This window comes from Tachysurus vachellii, chromosome 26 (assembly GCF_030014155.1).
Source record: "Tachysurus vachellii isolate PV-2020 chromosome 26, HZAU_Pvac_v1, whole genome shotgun sequence".
NCBI lineage: Eukaryota > Metazoa > Chordata > Actinopteri > Siluriformes > Bagridae > Tachysurus > Tachysurus vachellii.
In genome coordinates this window covers 12,226,850-12,246,571 of record NC_083485.1, presented here as the reverse complement: position 1 = coordinate 12,246,571, position 19,722 = coordinate 12,226,850, and the positions used below count along the sequence as shown (strand labels likewise).

Sequence of the window (19,722 nt, the reverse complement as noted above, 5' to 3'; positions counted from 1 at the left end):
TAGCAGGACAAGGAGGTCAAGACAAAGAGAGTAATGTTTGTACTGTAACTAGCCACTGTCTTAAAAGTCCATTAAGAAAACACATAAATTAGTTCTGAAACGAAGGCGTTGTACATAAGACAGATGAAAGACTACAGATGGATCTCAGACAGGAACTGAGAAATATTTGAAATACATAAATGTCTGAACATCAACACACATACTGTACATATATATAATGAGAATTATGTGTGAACCCCAGTATGGCATAACCGTTATATAAGTACTAGTCCTTACAGAAATATGAAAGTCTAAAATGAAATAAAATTTTATAGTTTTCAGAAAAATGATCAACAACATCATATAACCAGAGTTTATATTACCACCACAAAGTTGCTCATTTTCCTATAACATACAGTAAGTCCTGGAGTGTTATATTCCTCACAGGCCAAAGCAATTTCACCATCATTACATTTGTCTATTGATTAAAGAACAACACATTTATTATTAACAACACACTTATTATCCACTTAGATTTACGTTTAATGAAACAGGTTCCAGTTTTTACTTACATTATACATTATAGCAGCTATTAAAGCAAGTTCTGTCAGCAGTCTGTCACGTTCTTTCTTATGGTTTTTCCAAATCAGAAAACTTTATGGAAAAACCCTTGGAGAGAAAGAGACAGACTGTTGACAGAACTTTTTGACAGACTGACAATAGATTCCATCTATGATATTCTTCCCAAAATGCTAAATAATCTCTCTATTCCCAGAGATTACTATGGAACCGTGACCTTGCTGCTGGATCTACTGGTGGAGCTCCTAAGTAGTGCAGAATATAATCTACTCAATACACACAGTGCTGCCTAGTTTGGCTGCTTTAAAAGTGGGAGCGGAGACGATTTCTGCTATTTCTGCTATTTCGCAGTATTCATGACTATGAGCCATATCTGCAGCAAAGACTACAGTAGATTTGTGCTGGGGATCAGCCAAGAACAACAGCTCTCATCACTATACAGTGTATAATTTTATTAGAAGGATCCTAATTCAGCAATTAGTTGCATTTCATCTGTGAAAATTGTTACGACTTAAAGTGGTTTCCGTTCCGTGTACAGATCAACAAAGACAGCGAGGCTTTGAGGTTCATATTGATGGCTGATCATCAGTAAAGTGCTCCAGTCATTAAAGATTCAACTATAGAAAGCTGGGATGTCTGTCGCTGGTGCCACTGATGAGTGCATTGTCTATTACCTTCTACTTAACAAAGTAATTATGCACTCGATAATCTGTGAATATTATGGTGAACGTTGTGGCAGAGAAAGGGCACGTCACAGTCTGCTCGGTTTAGTGTACTGTAAAGCTGCCCTATTCGGCTGAATTACAGTAGACAGGCACATCTTTTTCTTTAATGCCGACACATTTATCTTGTTAGTACGCAGCCTGCTGAATCAGAGTGCTACATGAGCCTTAGAAGTATTGCTTTTGGCTTGAAATTGAACACACCATTAATGAAAAGGGTTTCTTTTTGTTTGTATTTCTCTTCCCTACTAGGTAGAATGACAAAATTTAATTTTCTAAGAGCTTTCAGAGTCCGTTCATAGTCGTTAATGCATCGTGTCTGTATGTACAAGCATACGCTGCAGTAAAAACCTTTAAGATCAGTAAGTGAACTTTGACCAGGCACAAGCCTCAAAATATGTTTATAGTCATTTCATGCATTTATTTAAATCAGGCCAAAGTGGAAGCATCTGGGATTTTTAGGGAAAAAAAAACAATTTCAAAATCATCAGCCAATAAATAGTTTTTATGTTCTCCCAGAATAGGTAGTTTTCTACAATGCTGTTAAAAACAGTTCTGTGTACATGACCGTGGTTATGTTCTAGCTAGTTAGGATACTCTACTGTTACTCTACTGTGCTGCCAGTTGTTTCTAACAGCCAAAGTTAGCTGCTTAATAGGAAATTAGCAATTTCAATAGCACATAAAAGCTTTAGATGCACTTACCTCATTAAGGATTAATATCTTCCATTTTGACTCCACTTAACTCTACTCCACGTCTTGCTATGTCCGGAGAACATCAAAAAAAACAACTTTTTTTATTTCTTTGGACACTTTGAAAGCATCTACCTTTTATTGTGTCTTAGATTGTTTGCTTAATTTGAATAAACTTTGGCTTTCTAAAATTTTTATTTTTAGGGATGTGATCTTTTAAAAACTCAAATACTATAAACTTTTAATCATAGCTTTTAAAGGCTTATAGTACTCGATATTTCAAAACAGAGAGAAACACATAGAGAGCATGCATATTTATTAAATGATAATACAGTGTACTAAAAATACTGCTGAAACTGGGTCCAGTGTTTACAAATGCAAAACATTAGACCTAACAGAACATTACTTAAGGGTTCAGTTTCTGTAGTGTAGAAGTTATTGCTTATGCTTTGAGAATGTTTGAGAGTCTTCCTCAATGGTGGAAACTAAAGCTAGGTAACAAATAAACCCCATGACCTACCTCAAAATTTCTCAGTGCTGGGGTTTATAGCTTTGTGTTTGGTTCTGTAGTGTAGTGGACATCACGTCTGCATCACATGCGGAAGGTCCTTGCTTTCATAAATGGTGTGAAATTTAGGCAAAAACGGAAGTTGGTTAAAAAAAAAAAAAAAAGAAGTCTCAATTAAGCAGTAACATCTAACAGTACCTGAAAAAAACTTAATTCATATCTGGTTCTGTAGTGTAGTGGTTATCATGTCTGCTTTGCACGCAGAAGGTCCTTGGTTCAATCCCCAGCAGAACCATTTGTTTGAGGAGCAAAATAAAAGCAATTGTTACAGACCTTCACCCTTGTACCAGCATAAGCAACACTGCTGAAACTGGGTCCAGTGTTTACAAGTACAAAAAAATGGAAATCATTAGACCTCTAACAGAACATTACTGAAGGGTTCAGTTTCTGTAGTGTAGAAGTTATTGCTTATGCTTTGAGAATGTTTGAGAGTTTGTCTTCCTCAATGGTGGAAACTAAAGCTAGGTAACAAATAAACCCCATGACTTACCTCAAAATTTCTCAGTGCTGGGGTTTATAGCTTTGTGTTTGGTTCTGTAGTGTAGTGGACATCACGTCTGCATCACATGCGGAAGGTCCTTGCTTTCATAAATGGTGTAAAATTTAGGCAAAAACGGAAGTTGGTAGAAGGTCTCAATTAAGCAATAACATCTAACAGTACCTGAAAAAAATCTTCATTCATGTCTGGTTCTGTAGTGTAGTGGTTATCACGTCTGCTTTACACGCAGAAGGTCCTGGGTTCAATCCCCAGCAGAACCATTTGTTTGAGGAGCAAAATAAAAGTAATTGTTACGGACCTTCACCCTTCTACCAGCATAAGCAACACTGCTGAAACTGGGTCCAGTGTTTACAAATACAAAAAAATGGAAAACATTAGACCTAACAGAACGTTACTGAAGGGTTCAGTTCCAGTAGTGTAGAAGTTATTGCTTATGCTTTGAGAATGTTTGAGAGTTTGTCTTCCTCAATGGTGGACAGTAAAGCTAGGTAACAAATAAACCCCATGACCTACCTCAAAATTTCTCAGAGTGCTGGGGTTTATAGCTTTGTGTTTGGTTCTGTAGTGTAGTGGACATCACGTCTGCATCACATGCGGAAGGTCCTTGCTTTCATAAATGGTGAGAAATTTAGGCAAAAACGGAAGTTGGTAGAAGGTCTCAATTAAGCAGTAACATCTAACAGTACCTGAAAAAAATCGTCATTCATGTCTGGTTCTGTAGTGTAGTGGTTATCATGTCTGCTTTACATGCAGAAGGTCCTGGGTTCAATCCCCAGCAGAACCATTTGTTTGAGGAGCAAAATAAAAGTAATTGTTACGGACATTTACAGCATTTAGCAGATGCCCTTATCCAGAGTGACTTACATTTTGACATTTACATTACATTCTGTAGTGTAGTGGACATCACGTCCGCATCACATGTGAAAGGTCCTTGCTTTTATTTAATGTGAAGCACATTTTATTTAATGTGATGCATATAATTGAAAATGAATTCAGTGTATTCAGATACTTTTCTGTTCCCGAGCTCCAGGTTTGCTTTAGCTCTTGCCAAAATGCAACATATTTGTTCTTTTAATGAGGCTAGTGCTTCATGTTCTATACTAATCAAAGAAAATGATCAGATATGGACACTATAAAGACATTCCTCAAATCAGATCTAGTTGTAATAGCACCGGTCTGCCATGATAATAAGGCAATAAATTGAACAGCGCTGGCTGTAGAAGCCGAATGAATTAATGGCAAATGAAGTGTTGCTCTCTGTGTCATTGTAACAGGTACGCAAATATATCCACAGATTTCATTTTCTCAGTAAAACTGCATGGGCAAATAATACACCACTATCTAGAATAGAATTGACCTCAGTAAACTTAATGGAACTAGATAATAATAGTGTGTATGTATGATCAATTATTCAAAGAAGTCACCATTGCACTTACAATTTACATTGTTGAAGATACACGTTGAGTCTTTTTGAGGTATTCATTCCCTAATTGTGCTCTCCAAATGGACCTGGACCACTATCCACTGTCTTCATAGTAACTCTATAGCTGCAATTTTCTATTTGGAAATGACTAAGTAATCAAACAGCATTTTTATGGAGAGATGGATAGCCTGCTCAGCTTGTACAATTAAAGCTCAGTGCTGTGTCTTCAAATGACCAAGAGACTGCAATTAACTTGTAAAAAATACTGATGCCTGCCGTCTTGTTTTTAGTGATAGGGTTTCTAGATGGACCTTTGCCAAGGAATTCTTTCATAGGTCATTAAAAGGCAATTGTGCCTACAGTTCAGTTCCCAAGAATAATCAGTGCTATCTGAAATAATGGTTGTGGAAAAAACTTATTGAATTTCAAATAGAGCTTCATGTGCTGGATTTGCATCAGGAAAATAGTGTACACGTTACATGGCTGATGTTGCAGAAAGGTTGTATTTTAAATGCTACCAGTAAAACAGGCATTGTTTCTCTCTGTGTGTGTGTGTGTGTGTGTGTGTGTGTGTGTGTGTGTGTGTGTGTGTGTGTGTGTGTGTGTGTGTGTTTGTGTTTGGGGGTATTTCCTAAGTCTGACGCTTGTATGGGGTTCAGCTTGGATTTCATCTTTTATCAAAGCCAAAGAAATTTGGAGAAATATTGAATTCTCCTTGTAATTGGAAGAAACTGGTATATAAATTATGAAGGTTTGCAAACAGAATGAACCAGGAATGAGTCACACAAGTTCACATTCATGTTGTTTGTGTCTCAGGGCAGTGAATAGAAATGAACTCTTTATCTATAAATGGAAAGCATATTGGAAGAAAAATGATAGAACTGATTGAAAAAAAAACCCTGAGGTGGAGTTGGAAGCTAAGATGGGGTTGAATCTAAATTTAAAGATTGTGCGGAATGCTCCAACATGACCGCCGTATGAACTCCTGAACCCCAATCTCCACCTGACAAAATCTGTTCTTTGCCTTGACATAATGCCATAAAGAACATGTTGCGGAGCACGCAGGAATGCAATCTAAAGATTAGAGTTACCTCTCCATGGACATTACGAATAAATATGTCCTCCTCTACGAGCATTGAACAGAAATATTGCATATCAGTTACAGCAGAATTTGTCTGTGGATTTCATACACCCAGTTTTGCCCAGAGCTTAGTGGCACAGTGAAATTTCAGGTCATTCCAGGGTCATGTTTGGCGAAGAACGGACTCAGCATGATGTGACACATGTGATTCTTCCTTACACAGATTATAATGTATTAGCTCCACTATGGCTCTTATTATGTAACATTATCAATGTGATTGTCATTTGGGATTTGGACAGGTACACTAAATAGTATATTTTGTATAATTTACTTGGCTGTAATGTGGCATATTTCACTTAGCAGGTGTATTCATGGTAAATCCCCTTGCTGTGATTTTGAAACAGCAAATGGCGCTGAGTGGTAGGATTAGGGCTATGAGGTTTTTTTGTGACACACTCTTGTGAAGGGCCAAGCAATTCCCCTATAATCCACATATTGACACATTCCATCCAGCAGGAGAGGTGCTCCGTTCAGACCAGACCAAAGTGTGTTTATGGGAACATGATCTTGCACCTCAGGGGTGGGATGGGGGTAGCTCATCCTCCCGATTTTCATGATGAAAATAAATTGGTAAATTAATATTCTGTACCCTGTTTTTTTATTGGGGAATATTTGGTGAAATATTATTTAAATCATATTTATTACAATGCTTTTTTTTTATTATTTTAATAGATCACAATAGTTGTACTAGTTGTATATTAACACTGCAGCAGGAAAACTCAGCAAGGCTAAAAACACAATAAATAAAAAAAAAACAGAACTTCTTCGATAAAAACACAACAATCAGAAAACACAACAGGAAAGCTAAAACACAATAGCAAATCAGAAAAAAGTAAAACACATCAATTAATTAAAACACAACAAGAACAATAAAGACAGACATTCACAGAAAATAGGACAGCAAAAGTAAAACACTTTAAATCAAAAGCACAATGCCAGAACTTAAATTTGACAGCAAAACTAAACCACAACAAGAAGTTGGAAAAATAACAGGGAAATCAAAACACAACAAATCTAAAAACACGAGTAAAATCAGAATCACAACAGCAAAACAAAAACACAACACTAAATCTACAAACACAGTGTAAGATCAAATACAGAGTCGTGAATTTAAAAACATCAACTCAGAAAATACAACAGCGAAACAAAAACAGAAAAACATAGCAATCAGAAAACACAACAGGAAAGCTAAAACACAATAGCAAATCAGAAAACAGAAAAATACATTAAAGAAACAGGAACACTAAAGACTAATGTTTGTATTAGAGACTGACATTTCTGTAGAAGCCAGTGAACACAAAACACATTAACAAACCAAAAATCATCAGTCGGAAACACCGACAATCACCTGAAAAGGAAAGACGGAGTCTTTACATCACATGATATCTCTCTGTCTTCTGTCAATCTAGAGACACCTGATAACTGTGGGCATCTGTGAGGTCATGTATGTAGAAGATGGTGAATAAGACTTTCCTCTGTATTTGTTATTCTGCTCTGTGATGTATCATGAACAAAATTATAACTTAATGTAGTGGCTGGCTTGACATGTGTCAGAAGAAGCACATGTTAGCCTTCACGTCTCTGGTGAGCGCTAGCTAGAGAATTAGCAAATGAGTGGACATTGTATATACAATAATTTCAATATCGGACAGCATTATGAGTATGCATCTAAAAACCTGAGTAAAGGAAGCTGGGTGAAGTAGAAAGAAGAAAGAATTACTCTTTACTCTTATAAAAATTGCATTAAATCTTTACTAGGCTAAGCTGATAAGAGGCTGAAAAGTTCCTTGTTCCTTATGATAGTCAAACACAGTGTCCAATCAGCAATGAGCATTTGATCTTAGGAATCAGGATCTACCCTTTTCGTTTTGAGTGAATGTTTATAAATTTATGGTGTGTTGTAGATTTTGCTGTTGTCTTTTTGGTGTTGCATTTTCTTTTGTTGTGGTTCGGAATTTGCTGTTGTACTCTTAGATTACTGTAAATTTACAGATTGGTTCTCCTGCAGTGGGAGTGTGCTGTATTGTATACTCTGAAGATAAGCTGGAAGACCACAAACACTTTAGAGAAACAAGTGTTTTGAGGACCAAAACAATTTTGTCTAAACTACTGAAATCCTGGTGACATAAGCTAAACGAAATTTTGAGTTAGAGACTAGTTTATACCGTGATGTGATTGTCTTTAAATGTTTTGGCAATGAGCACTTTAACATGTTCAAATTTGCGTTTCATTATGCAACTCAAGACTTGCTTAGAGTATGTATTTACCGCACCAATTTATACACACATGATTCTTAACTCTTTTTGGAAAGAGGAAGGAATACTCATAGCAGTGCTAATCCAAATACCAAATATCAAGATCCTATTCAAAGGAAAATATGAGCTTGATATATGATATTCCTGAACTAAAATCAATTTTAAATTGGTGATCCAGTAAAGGTGTATGAAATTGGGACACAGAAGCTAGAGTACTACTAGATTTGTATCCCACTTGTTTGTTTTATTTTGTTTTGTGTAGGTTTTCTGGGAATTTGTTAATTTTTAGTCTCTGGTATATAGACAACCAATGGGGGGGGGGGGGGGTGTTCGTGACACCGACCATCAGATCACTTTTCACTGGACCTTGAATATTTCATGCAGCAAGTCATACAGCAGACACACAGATGGGCCCAACAAATGGCAAAGTTATATGTCCATAACTTGCACCCATCCCCTCCCCTCATCCGATGGGACAGGCTCCAAAGAATGATGTCTGGCTCATGTTTCTGGGCACACCAACCATGTGGTTTATGTAACCTCCTGACACAGACATGGTCCTCTACAAAGAAGCAGTAAATTCAAAAGGGCTTGTTTGCTGCTGTGCCATGACTGTGATCATGAGAGGGATAAACCAAGTGTTTTCAGGATGCATAGAGAAAGCACGGATTTTCAGTGGATTACTTTGGAAGATCTTACCTCATTTAGATGTCAGTGAAACATGGATCCTCTACATACTACTTGGAAGATTCCTGCCTTGAATGAGAGAAAAACCATCACATCCCACAGTAATACTTAAATAAATTAAACATCCTAACCCGTCACATTATTATCATGCAATATGAAGCAAGCTACAGGAGAATAGATATCTCAAAGAGTTTTCTTCATCAGTACGATAATTTATGATGTTCCGTCACATATCCACATGGATTTCAAGACTTTATTAGGCTGTAATACAATTCTTTCTAGGTGAAAAATAAATATGATGTTAAAACTGTTAAAAATGCAGAAAAGCTGGGGGGCATATAGAGCTATAACGTTTTACACACACACACACACACACACACACACACACACACACACACACACACACACAGTTAGAAGTTAGAGGTTGACTCGTTATGCTTTAACCTTAAGTCTATAATGTGCATACATAACCTCAGGTCTTTTTTTTATAAGAAAATCCACTCATAAATACAACACCGTTTTAAATATTGCTTCTTAACCCGTTATGAATAAAAGGAATAAATAGAGTATAAATAATATTTGTGCTGATATTGATTTCAGACGATATTTGTGCGAAAAAGTTTCAGACATTATTTTTAGAAGAAATACATTTATGTACGTCCTGACATTTTTTGGAGGGGAAAATGATATGATATAAACTTAAAACATATAGATAGACAAAACAACTTTAAATTTTAAATGATACTTTGTTCCTCAGCCACGTGGCCAAAAAAGCCGAAATAAATTATAACAGCAGAATAAACATTTAAATTGCAGTTTAAATAAAGAAAAAAAAACAAATATAAAGAGTCTTACAGAAACGCACTAAAATGCATCAAAGCATCAGTATTCTCCAGACCTTCTTGATAAGCTTGTACCTTCTCTCGGGACCTGCCTGAACACAATGTCTTCCAAATCCAACGTGCAGAAATTAATTTAGCATTGATGTCCCTTGCCGGATTCGACAACAAATCTCATTTGGTGTTTTTTTTCCCTCCCTTCTTTCTTCCTAATGTTTTTAGTGGAAGCAGTAGACCTGGGCATTGTCAATCAGCAGCAGGCCTCTTTTTTCGAGTATGGGGAAAAAATCTTTTTGTTCTCCAAAGTCTGCTCTTGCAATTCCTCAGTGGGTTCTCTGAGCTGAAATACTTCCTTTTTTTAAAAAAAAAATGCATGTCCTATAATATGCAAACTCCTATAATAATATATGCTCGATATAAAGAGATGCAGCTCCACCGATTGAGTGATCGAGTGACCTGTGATCGTTGCGGCACTTGGGCAATAAAACAAACGTGACGCTTTGAATACAAGTTGAATAGGCTACAAGGACTCCAAAGGAGTTACATGACAAATCGTTTCAGGTTTTATATTTGTCTGTGATACTCAGAAATAACTTTGAGAAATTAAGAAAGATAAACAAGTAAAACAGTCTACAGTTCATCAAAACTACATGCGCATACACCCAGTGTTATGGTCGGAGAAAAGAAACGTGTTATATATTTTATCATATACACGACACGGGCAGGTGAGACTGAGTAGCGATGTGTAATGGCAACAGTAATTAGTATGATCGTAATTTATACAAGATCATAAAAACTCGGGACTCTGAAGCTCAGGTTGGTACATAATTATATTCAGATTATTATTACATTTAAATGTTCTCATAGCACAATAAATCTCCAGAAAGTTCAAAAAAACAACAAAAGCAAAGCCTTCGGTCTATCCTATAAAATGTAATGTACTGTTGATATGCCATATAGATTTATGTATAGTACACTATAACAATATAACTGCACACCTGATACCTGTCCAAGTGATCATTCAGTACTAATAGTTTATGAGAAAAATATGCTATGGGAAAATATTATTATTATTATTATTATTATTATTATTATTATTATTATTATTATTATTAAGCAGGACTATACACAGGTCAGTTTAAGAAGTAGTAGAGGATCTGGGGCCTGACCCCGCGGCTAACCTTTTAGAAGGATGAGCCTGAATTTATCAAGGATCTACGTGAACAATGTTTATAGAATAAATAAATAAATAAACAAACAAACAAATAAATAAATAAAACACATAACTGCCTGTGTGTGTATGTATGGGCAATCAATGTATATGTGTGTGTGTATATATATATATATATATATATATATATATATATATATATATATATATATATATATATACACAAAAAAGTAATCATATCGTTTTACTTATTTAATTAAAACAAAAACCCCGACTTTTCTTTCTCAGAAAATTAACTATTACGTTGATATTTGTGTTTTTGCAATTTTGGTAGATTGTTCATGTAGTTTTTTTTCACAATTATCTAAAGCAAACAATAACAATATTAATATTCATTTAGTGGACCACAAATAAATTACAATAGACTGGCAAAAATATTTCAGTAAAGATATCTCTGACCAGTTTATTTTATTAATGATAAAAAGTATATGTATATATCTATATATATATATATATATATATATATATATATATATATATATATATATATATATATATATATATATATATATACATAAATAATAAGTAAAAGTCTCTGAACAAATTGTAAAGCATAATATGCAACATATTTCTTAACGGTGTAGGTGTCATTCAGGTAGCCTGGTTTATTATTAATACTGTAGTTAAACTATATTTAACTGCAAAACGGACGAATGCATCACAGAACAAAAATGTGGAAATTGTTTACTTTGAATATAAAAGTATAACAGAAGATCTCAGAGTGAAGAGGAAAGCGGAACACGGGGAAGCCTATTTACCCTTCTGTCACACTAGAAATTCCCACTCAGATCTACACAGGCATGTAGAGATGTGCTGTGACAGCGCGGAGTTTCTCTCTTGTGACCCGTGACATCTCGAAGTTCTGCTCATCTCACTGCCGTGACAGAAAAACCAAAAAGACAGACAGAAAACCTTCAAAGACATAAAGAAAAAAAAAACGACGGGTTTGTTTTATGTAGCGCAGGGCGGGGACGCTCCTCATTCAGGACGGGAGAAGCGCAAACTGCGCACGAGAGTAACGGAGCTTGCCGGTGTAGTTTTATAGACTATCTCTGTTTGTGTTGTTGTAGCTTCTGCTATTACTGCTCTTGTTTGCCTCGAGCTTCCTGTCGCGAGAGTTACGTTGGCTTTTGTGCGTTTTACTCTACATTTTATCGCGTTTTTAATCCGGATTTGGAAGTGGCTCACGGGTTCCAGACAACCTGGCTCCAGCGGTCTACTCTTATGGCCTGAGAGGTTGTCTGTTCGGGCAGAGACAAGTGTAAATCTTTTTGACAATCTTTAAGGATCTCTCTCTCTCTCTCTCTCTCTCTCTCTCTCTCTCTCTCTCTCTCTCTCTCTCTGTGTGTGTGTGTGTGTGTGTGTGTGTGTGTGTGTGTGTGTGTTTGTCTGTGTGTGTGCGCCCAACAATACAAATAGGCAAGTTATATGAAAACATTACTGTGGATATTGTGAAATATAAAAGATAGTAAAATACTTTTTATTGCTGACCGACATCATTGCTGTCAAAGTATCCATATCGGAGTCGACACTGGAGCCTTTCGTCATATCATTTGATTAGACGTTTATATTTAAACATTATATTTAAATGTTTAGCTTTAGTAACTTATTTATTCTGCACTGATCTGAGGGGGGGAAATCAGATATGATTTGTAATGCAATATAAAATAATTTATACATTTTATTAATTAAGTAAATAATAATAATAATAATAATAATAATAATAATAATAATAATAATACTAATAATAATTGTTGATGATAATGACGATGATCATTTATTTATTTATTTATTTTCAAATCTGTCTGCCCAAGAGTGGATTTCCACCGCCTATGTGTATTTATGAGCATTGGTGGTGTTAAATTGTGTAGAGATGCCATGCCATACCCGCGTTTGCCTGATGTTTACTCCCTTACATAAAATGGCCAGAGAAATGAGATAATGAGGTCCTGAGGTCCTGTGATAGCGCAGATCCCCCCCCCCCCCGCCCCAACCCCTCCAACATGGACCAGAACTCTCGCCAGTTTCACAAAAAGAAAACCCGACACTGTACCCAGGCACCGCGCTAGTCACTTCTCATTTGGCGCACACAAAGGCTGATCCAGCCCAAATCCCCACTAACAAACCGGGCGCCAGGGCGACACGCCGTGCAATGCTCCAAAAGTATTCAGTTCGCGACTAATTAACTGGAATACCACCTTCTTTTTAAAAAAGAATACAGTGAGCATTTAATTTGCAGTGTGTGTCAAAGGTTCACCAATCAGTCGCCAAGAACAGTTGTGAAGCCTCTGCGCGGGCAATGGATCTTATTAGGGGGAATGACCTGGGCGCTGAAAAGGTTATGGGCTTTTCACTGCCTCGGTCTGATAACCACGATGTTTCCTAGTCGGATTTTAATTGGTTGTCTGCGCGAGCTTGTGTGTGTGTGAGTGTGTGTGTGTGTGTTAGAGAGTTTAAAATATGATTGCGGCCCTTGACAAATATAATTTCACTTTTTAAAGAAAACTTTCTAGTCGGATTTAATTGCTTTACTGTGGTCATGTTTTTATCCAGATGGGGACCAAAATCAAACCTCCCCACAAGGATAAGAATATTAGATCTGTATGGACCTTTTTGTTATATTTGACATAAGACAAAGGTGTGTGTGTGTGTGTGTGTGTGTGTGTGTGTGTGTGTGTGTGTGTGCGCGTGCGTGTGTGTGTGAGAGAGAGAGTTTTAAAGAATGCGGCACTTGCCAAATATACAGGGTTTTTAAAGATTTTTAACCATTTGTCTTTGTTTTAAAGAAGGCCATCAGTACATCGTCTAGTGCAAAACATCACAGTTTGTAATTCATTATTACACACAATGCGGTGCCATTTTTAGAAGCATGTGATTAGGTATCATGAATGCATCGTGAATCATCTTGAGATTATTAATTAGATAGACTTAGATGTTTGGATGTTTGGATACACATTTTTTACACTTTACGAGCTAAAGAAGGACGCGCCCCTTATTCTTTTTAAAAATCATGCCATTTTTTTCCAAACAAAATTAGTTCGTAAAAAGCTAGAAGACAAATGCAAGAGAACAGAAAACCTATTAATGTTCAAGAATAGCTTTCGCGACGATTATAATTAACACATACATTAAAAAAAATAATACATCAATAAATACATCAATCCCTTTCTCACTGACTGCAGAAAGAATTATACAAAACATATGCGGATATTTTCAGTAAGCAGAAATCAGTGCCAAGCAGTTTTCTATGAATAAGTCGAAATTACGCAAAAAAGTTGTGTGTGGTTGGGCAAATTAGATACAAAACTGTCAATGAAATCGATATAATAAGAAAATAATATGTAGTGAATATTTAGGATTGATTCGATTAACGATATAAGTTACATCAGGCTAATTAACAATATAGTTTTTCCGTGGAAATCGTTTAAATTAGCAATACTGTAATCTACAACAATACTCAATGCACACTGTGTCTATCTCAAGAAGAGTATAGCAAGCAGTAGGACAATATTTACGGTATGATAGACTGTGGAGTAGAAAGTTCACCACGCAAACATGTCGCAGCATTTAAATGCACATTAATGAGTTGTTTACAAAGTTTGAGCATAAGTCAAATTAAAGAAGGAATACCTTTTTTTATGAAATTCTCCTGCAAAGCTGGGACCAGCTTCTTTTATTGTACTTGTTTGTAATGCATACAGCACCTAACATAGAAATTAATTTTCAGTTCATTATTGTTATGGTGAAAGTTGGTGACAGAATATTTAGTGGGGCTTAGTGGGGTTCATCTATTCATTCACTTGTTCATTCACTGGTTCATTCAATGATTCATTCTTCAGTAAGTGCTTAGTGAAATTTTAGAACATGTGTTGTCTTGCACTGGGAAACACAAATAAAAAATACAAGTTTACCACATTGCTAAGAAGTGGTGCCCATGTGTGTGAGGTTGTTGATTTCTTTGTACTCTCAAAGTTTGAAATAGAAAATAGTGTATACATTTCATCCAGTGTGATTCTTAAAATATTTTAGAAATGCTGTTCTACTGTATATGAACAGGACTAGAATTAATGGTATTGTGAATAAAAAAAATTAATACACCTAGGGGTAAAAGATCTACTTTAGTATCAGAAAGTAAGCTAACCTGTTGTGGCAGAGCAAGATTAGTGATCACATTTGGCTTCTGATCCGAAATCGGTTTTCACATTTTGTAATTGCTTAAATGACTGCAGTGAATTGGGATAACTTGAGCATACATCAGACTCATGTGCATCTCGTCTGGCATGCCCTCTCACTCCATTGCTCTCCCACTGCCAGGTCATATGGCCCCCAGACAAGGAAACAACAAGAGGCCCAAGATTTTCTCTTAAAATGAATAAAGGAGCACTTGGCACCATCGACAAGTTTGCAGCATTAAGTCATTACCTGGAATAATATAATGGTCTGTTTCCCTGTCAACTGAATGCAGACAAAACTTATAGGCAGCATGAACTATGCAATAAACACAGCAATCTGAAGCCACAGCACATGGAAGTATACAATTAGCATGAAAAATGCAAAATTATGTATACATTCCTGTTAGAATTAAGGTTACCATGCTAACAAAAGAACCAGACCTTAATGTTTTGGTTCTGTGCTCAAGTGTTGTTTTGGTGAAGTTTTCATTGTGCTCATGAAGCTGTAGCAGAGCAGAAAACTTTGGCCAAGTGACTATTGTTAAGAAATTGCAATTTACCATGGTCTAAAATCTAATGTGATAAATGTCTCTTTAAACATGCCACAGAGCAGTGGTCTCCTTCATGGCCTGTTTCAAGTTTCCATTTTAAAGGTGTTTGTCTCCACATAAATACCAAACCACTGTAACTAAAGATGACTCAGAAACAATTAGCACCCTCCTGATCTAGAAGATTTTGCAGAGGTTCTCCTGATGCAAAGTGTATCAGCAATAGATTAAAATCTGTGGCAAACTATACACAAACAGGACAACCTTCATCCTTGTTGTAAATATCTATACCGTTTAAGAGACATCAATATCAGGCTGGGTCTCATAAAATTGCCAAAACAACACAGGTTCAGCTGATGCATAAATAGTTGCAAGTACTACAAACAAGTTACAACAAGCATTGCATAGAGAGGGCAAACCACCATAGAGAGCTCTATACTTGAAAAAGCTTCAGTGTTGTATCGCACTGGTGATCTTTTGTGCTGAAGTATCACCTGACTATAGATCTTTAGCTAAAAGTATTTTCTTATATAAAAAACAAATTCCCACCCTGAGTTTTGAAGTCATCGTGTTGTTCTCTTTCTGATGAACTGGAGTCATTTATGTGCATTTGTGGGCTTTCCCCACCTCCATTTGCTCATGAATATCTCTTAGACCACAATGAATCTCCTTGAAAAGAAGTCAATGAACACATCCCCTAATTAACTAAAATAGTTTTCATCAATAGGTCTAGCAAGTTATTGCACAAGCTAATGAAAGTGCTGGTGGATTTAAAGAAAAATGACGGACAGGACTGAATAACTAACAGGTAAAGTGAGCCATGATGTAGCAGCTACTGAGACCTCATTGACATGTCTCTGTTTGTTACCATTAATCAAAACTCAATTAATGATATACTTTAAGCAAGCTAAATGAATGGGGTCAACCATACACAAGGCATATATCATTACATTGTCTTACAAACAAGAGCTTGCAGTACGTATATGTCGATTATGGGGTGTACACACAAATCAGGATGTATATGGATGGCTTTACAGATCCCATCATTCATAATTTGTACCTTATTATGTCTTCTGTGATGTTCATTCATTCAGCTTAGTCTAAACCACTAACTCTCATGGTCTTCTGGCACTTTTTATTTTATATACCAAAAAATCATCTTTCCAGGCCTTTAGGTGCATTGCTGGATTGTAAAGTAGAATGACACTGTTTATATACAGTATAAAGGAGAGATATAAGAAGCAATGCTCATCAGTTATGTTTGAGTCACACAGTATATTTATCTTTCTCTGAAGGCTGCTTATTTAATTAATCCTGGTACACTTGAAAGGGTGCCACTGTGTCAACATTGTTTCCAAGTTACTGCTAAATCGAAATGAACATTGAGGAAAAGATGACATCACACACAGTGGTCAAGCTGCAAATAATTTGTACATTTTGACATTTGTACATTTTCTATTGTGATAAATGCAAATGTGAATAAATAAATGAATGAATGAATGAATTAATTAATTAATTAATGAATGAATGGATGGATGGATGCATGGATGAATGAATGAATGAATGAATGAATGAATGAATGAATGAATGAATGAACGAATGAATGAAGGAAGGAAGGAAGGAAGGAAGGAAGGAAGGAAGGAAGGAATAAAGGGGAAATATACAAAGTAATGACAAACATAATCAGTCATGTGTGGGTAACACAGTGTATTTACCGTTCTCTGAGGGCTGCTTATTTAATTTAGCTTGTTAAACTTGAAAGGGTGCCACTGTGTCAATATTGTTTCCTATTTACTTCTAAATTGAAATGAACGTTCAGGAAAACATGACGTCACACACGGTGGTCAAGCTGCATATCACCTACACATTTTGAACTAATAATTAACAGCAACTAGTGTCCCAATACTGTTTTGCCCCAATGTGCAGTTGTAATAACTGGAAACATTAAATGAGTTTCTGACATACCAGAATGCACCTGATACTGAAAAAAATTGTTTCATCTATTATAAGAAATAAAGGTTTCTGATTACAGAAGGTCATGCTCAACAGCAAAGAGTGGTTATGAGTCACTAATGGGTTAGACTTTGTAGTAAAATGTATAGCTTTCCCAGTGTCATTATTAGGCCTAATTATGTTTTTTCTTCATGACTGACCAAAACCAGGAGTTGTTTATGTGCAAATCAATCATGCCATGTGTGCGCAAAGCCTGTCATGTGGACACTAACTTCGGCTATACAGGTTTGCCCTAATTGTATATAGTGAACTGCTCAATATTGAAAGACAGAATTCTGTACAAAGCTTGGAAGCACTGTTTTAAATAAGACGCAGAAATAAAGTTAGCAAGCTTTTCGCTGGGGTTGTTATAAATAAAGATACATATACCATTCGTACAGTTAGTATGCAGTATCTTACGCAAACGGGCAATATTATCTACCTTTAAAAAATAATGTTGGATACATAGGCTTTGATTGAACTTAAAGGATCAGTGATGTACATTAAAGCAACACCACATATGCATTTTCTTTTTTTGGAGTAAAAGTTGCACGATAAAAACCCTTCATGGCACTACACAAGACCTACATTTAGATGCCTTGTTTTCTGTGAAAGCACGGTGTAAATATAGTAATGAAGTAATACAATATTCAGAATCTAATCAGAGCCTTATTAGATACGGCTAACAGCTAAATGACAATTTATACAGATAATACAGATGAAAAAAAGGATTGGTTTAAACTCGTTTAAAATCAGGAAACAGTTTCATGTACACTAAAATATAAAGTTACCAATTGTATCTTTCCTTGTATTGTGAGATCTATTTTTATGTGTTTGCTATGTATCTATTACTTAAGATTCGTGTGGTGTTCCTTTAATGATACTTTTGAGTAAGGAATTATGTATATTTAAATTATGTTTAATGATACACGATATTCACGTTTTTAGGCGAACGATTCTAAATGAAAAGAAATAAGTTAAAAAAAATAAAGTCATTAATACCAATGCATTATGCAACTAATTCATTATATATGCCTATAAATAACTAAACCATATATTATGACCACCCCACTCCCCCCCACTCTAAGATCAATAATTCTGTTCAGGGAAATTATCAGGGATTATTTTTAAGTTTTCGATGAGAATGTTGTTACAGTGAAATAGTTAAAGAAAGCAGATTTACATTCATGCTTCTTGTTAATAAGATCAGCTTTAGATTTAAGTGTGTTCAGTCTTTGTTCGGATTAATTTTTGCCAAATATGAAGCTGGAGATTTTGAATGGTGGCGGGGGAGAGGGGCTGAACGGTGCCGGTACACGCATGAGGCAGTGATTTCTTACGTTTCTGCTTTGCTCTTCTTCGCTGGCTCCCGCAGATCGCTTGCTCATGCGCGCCCTGTGTCTGTCGACGTTATTCGCGCAAACAGCGAGCGAGGCAGCGCAGTCTCGCGGCGGCAATCGAGTTTTTCCAAACACCTCTTTATAAGTCCGAAGTCTTTCCCCTCCACCCGACCTGTTAAAACCACGCCTACGGAGGCACACAATTGGTCCCGAAAGCGTCAAAGAGCCAATCAACGGAGTGTGGCGTCTGGCAACGCGCGTCACATCCACACGGCTCTGCAGCTCGTGGAATTCAGAAGCACTGGTAAGATCTCGATGCTGGGAACTCGCCACCTCCGCGCGGGCCAAACGGACTTTCTCCAACGTTTGTGTGTGTATGTGGGTTTTTTATTTTGTAGGAAATGCGTGTGTGCGTGAAGACATGGGCTACGTAATAAACTAATGGACTCGGGGAAAATTAATTTGAGCCACCAGTGCGCCTGTGTGGAAGGACTGATCTAAACACAGCGAACGCGTTTCCAGCAGAATGTAGATTGAATACCAACAACATGAACGCATAATTATAAACAAATCACTGTAACTCGCACTCTTTTGCTTTTGTATTTGTGTGTATTTGTTTTTCTCGTTTTGTTTAAGCGAACTGTACACACGTTCGACAGCATTTGCAGATAAACTAAACAGCAACGCCGACGAGGACTTAATGGATTGCCTTCTCTTGTACTCTGTTGCAGTCACTTTACTGGAATCAATCTAACGAAACGCACCACGCTACTCGAACCTAGGCGGTGGATGCTTAGGTTTTATTTACTAAACTGGATTTCTGCGGATTTTTAAAAAACTGGATAGCCCTGTAGCGCTGTTAGAAAACCCAAAGCAAGACATAACTTCTAGACTATCAGATATTGCTATATGCAATATCTGGACTTTTGGATGACCTTCCTGATGAGAGATCCAGTTATCCAAGGTTCGAGTATGGCATACCACCCGTTTTTACCCAACCGGGGTCCAGAGTTTGCCATGAGTGCCATGCTGGGCCACCAACCGCCCTTCTTCCC

At 36.5% G+C, this 19,722-nt stretch overlaps 1 protein-coding gene and 3 non-coding genes across 5 annotated transcripts in view; all 4 read left to right on the top strand.

The window, feature by feature from the left end:
- The first annotated feature begins 2,702 nt into the window (after positions 1-2,702).
- Positions 2,703-2,775, top strand: trnaa-ugc (transfer RNA alanine (anticodon UGC)). Its single transcript has one exon. It is a non-coding gene; the product is annotated as a tRNA-Ala (tRNA).
- Positions 2,776-3,226: 451 nt separating this feature from the next.
- trnav-uac (transfer RNA valine (anticodon UAC)) lies at positions 3,227-3,299 on the top strand. The gene has a single exon. It is a non-coding gene; the product is annotated as a tRNA-Val (tRNA).
- Positions 3,300-3,750: 451 nt separating this feature from the next.
- On the top strand, positions 3,751-3,823 carry trnav-uac (transfer RNA valine (anticodon UAC)). Its single transcript has one exon. It is a non-coding gene; the product is annotated as a tRNA-Val (tRNA).
- Positions 3,824-18,942: 15,119 nt separating this feature from the next.
- tbx3a (T-box transcription factor 3a) overlaps positions 18,943-19,722 on the top strand; it is a 7,846-nt gene continuing 7,066 nt past the window's right edge. The window contains exon 1 of one of the 2 annotated variants that reach the window (XM_060863196.1): positions 18,943-19,722. This exon is cut by the window's right edge and continues 267 nt beyond it. In XM_060863196.1, coding sequence (XP_060719179.1) covers positions 19,577-19,722 — 146 coding nt within the window. In that variant the 5' untranslated portion in view covers positions 18,943-19,576. The other variant, XM_060863197.1, reaches the window with a different exon arrangement.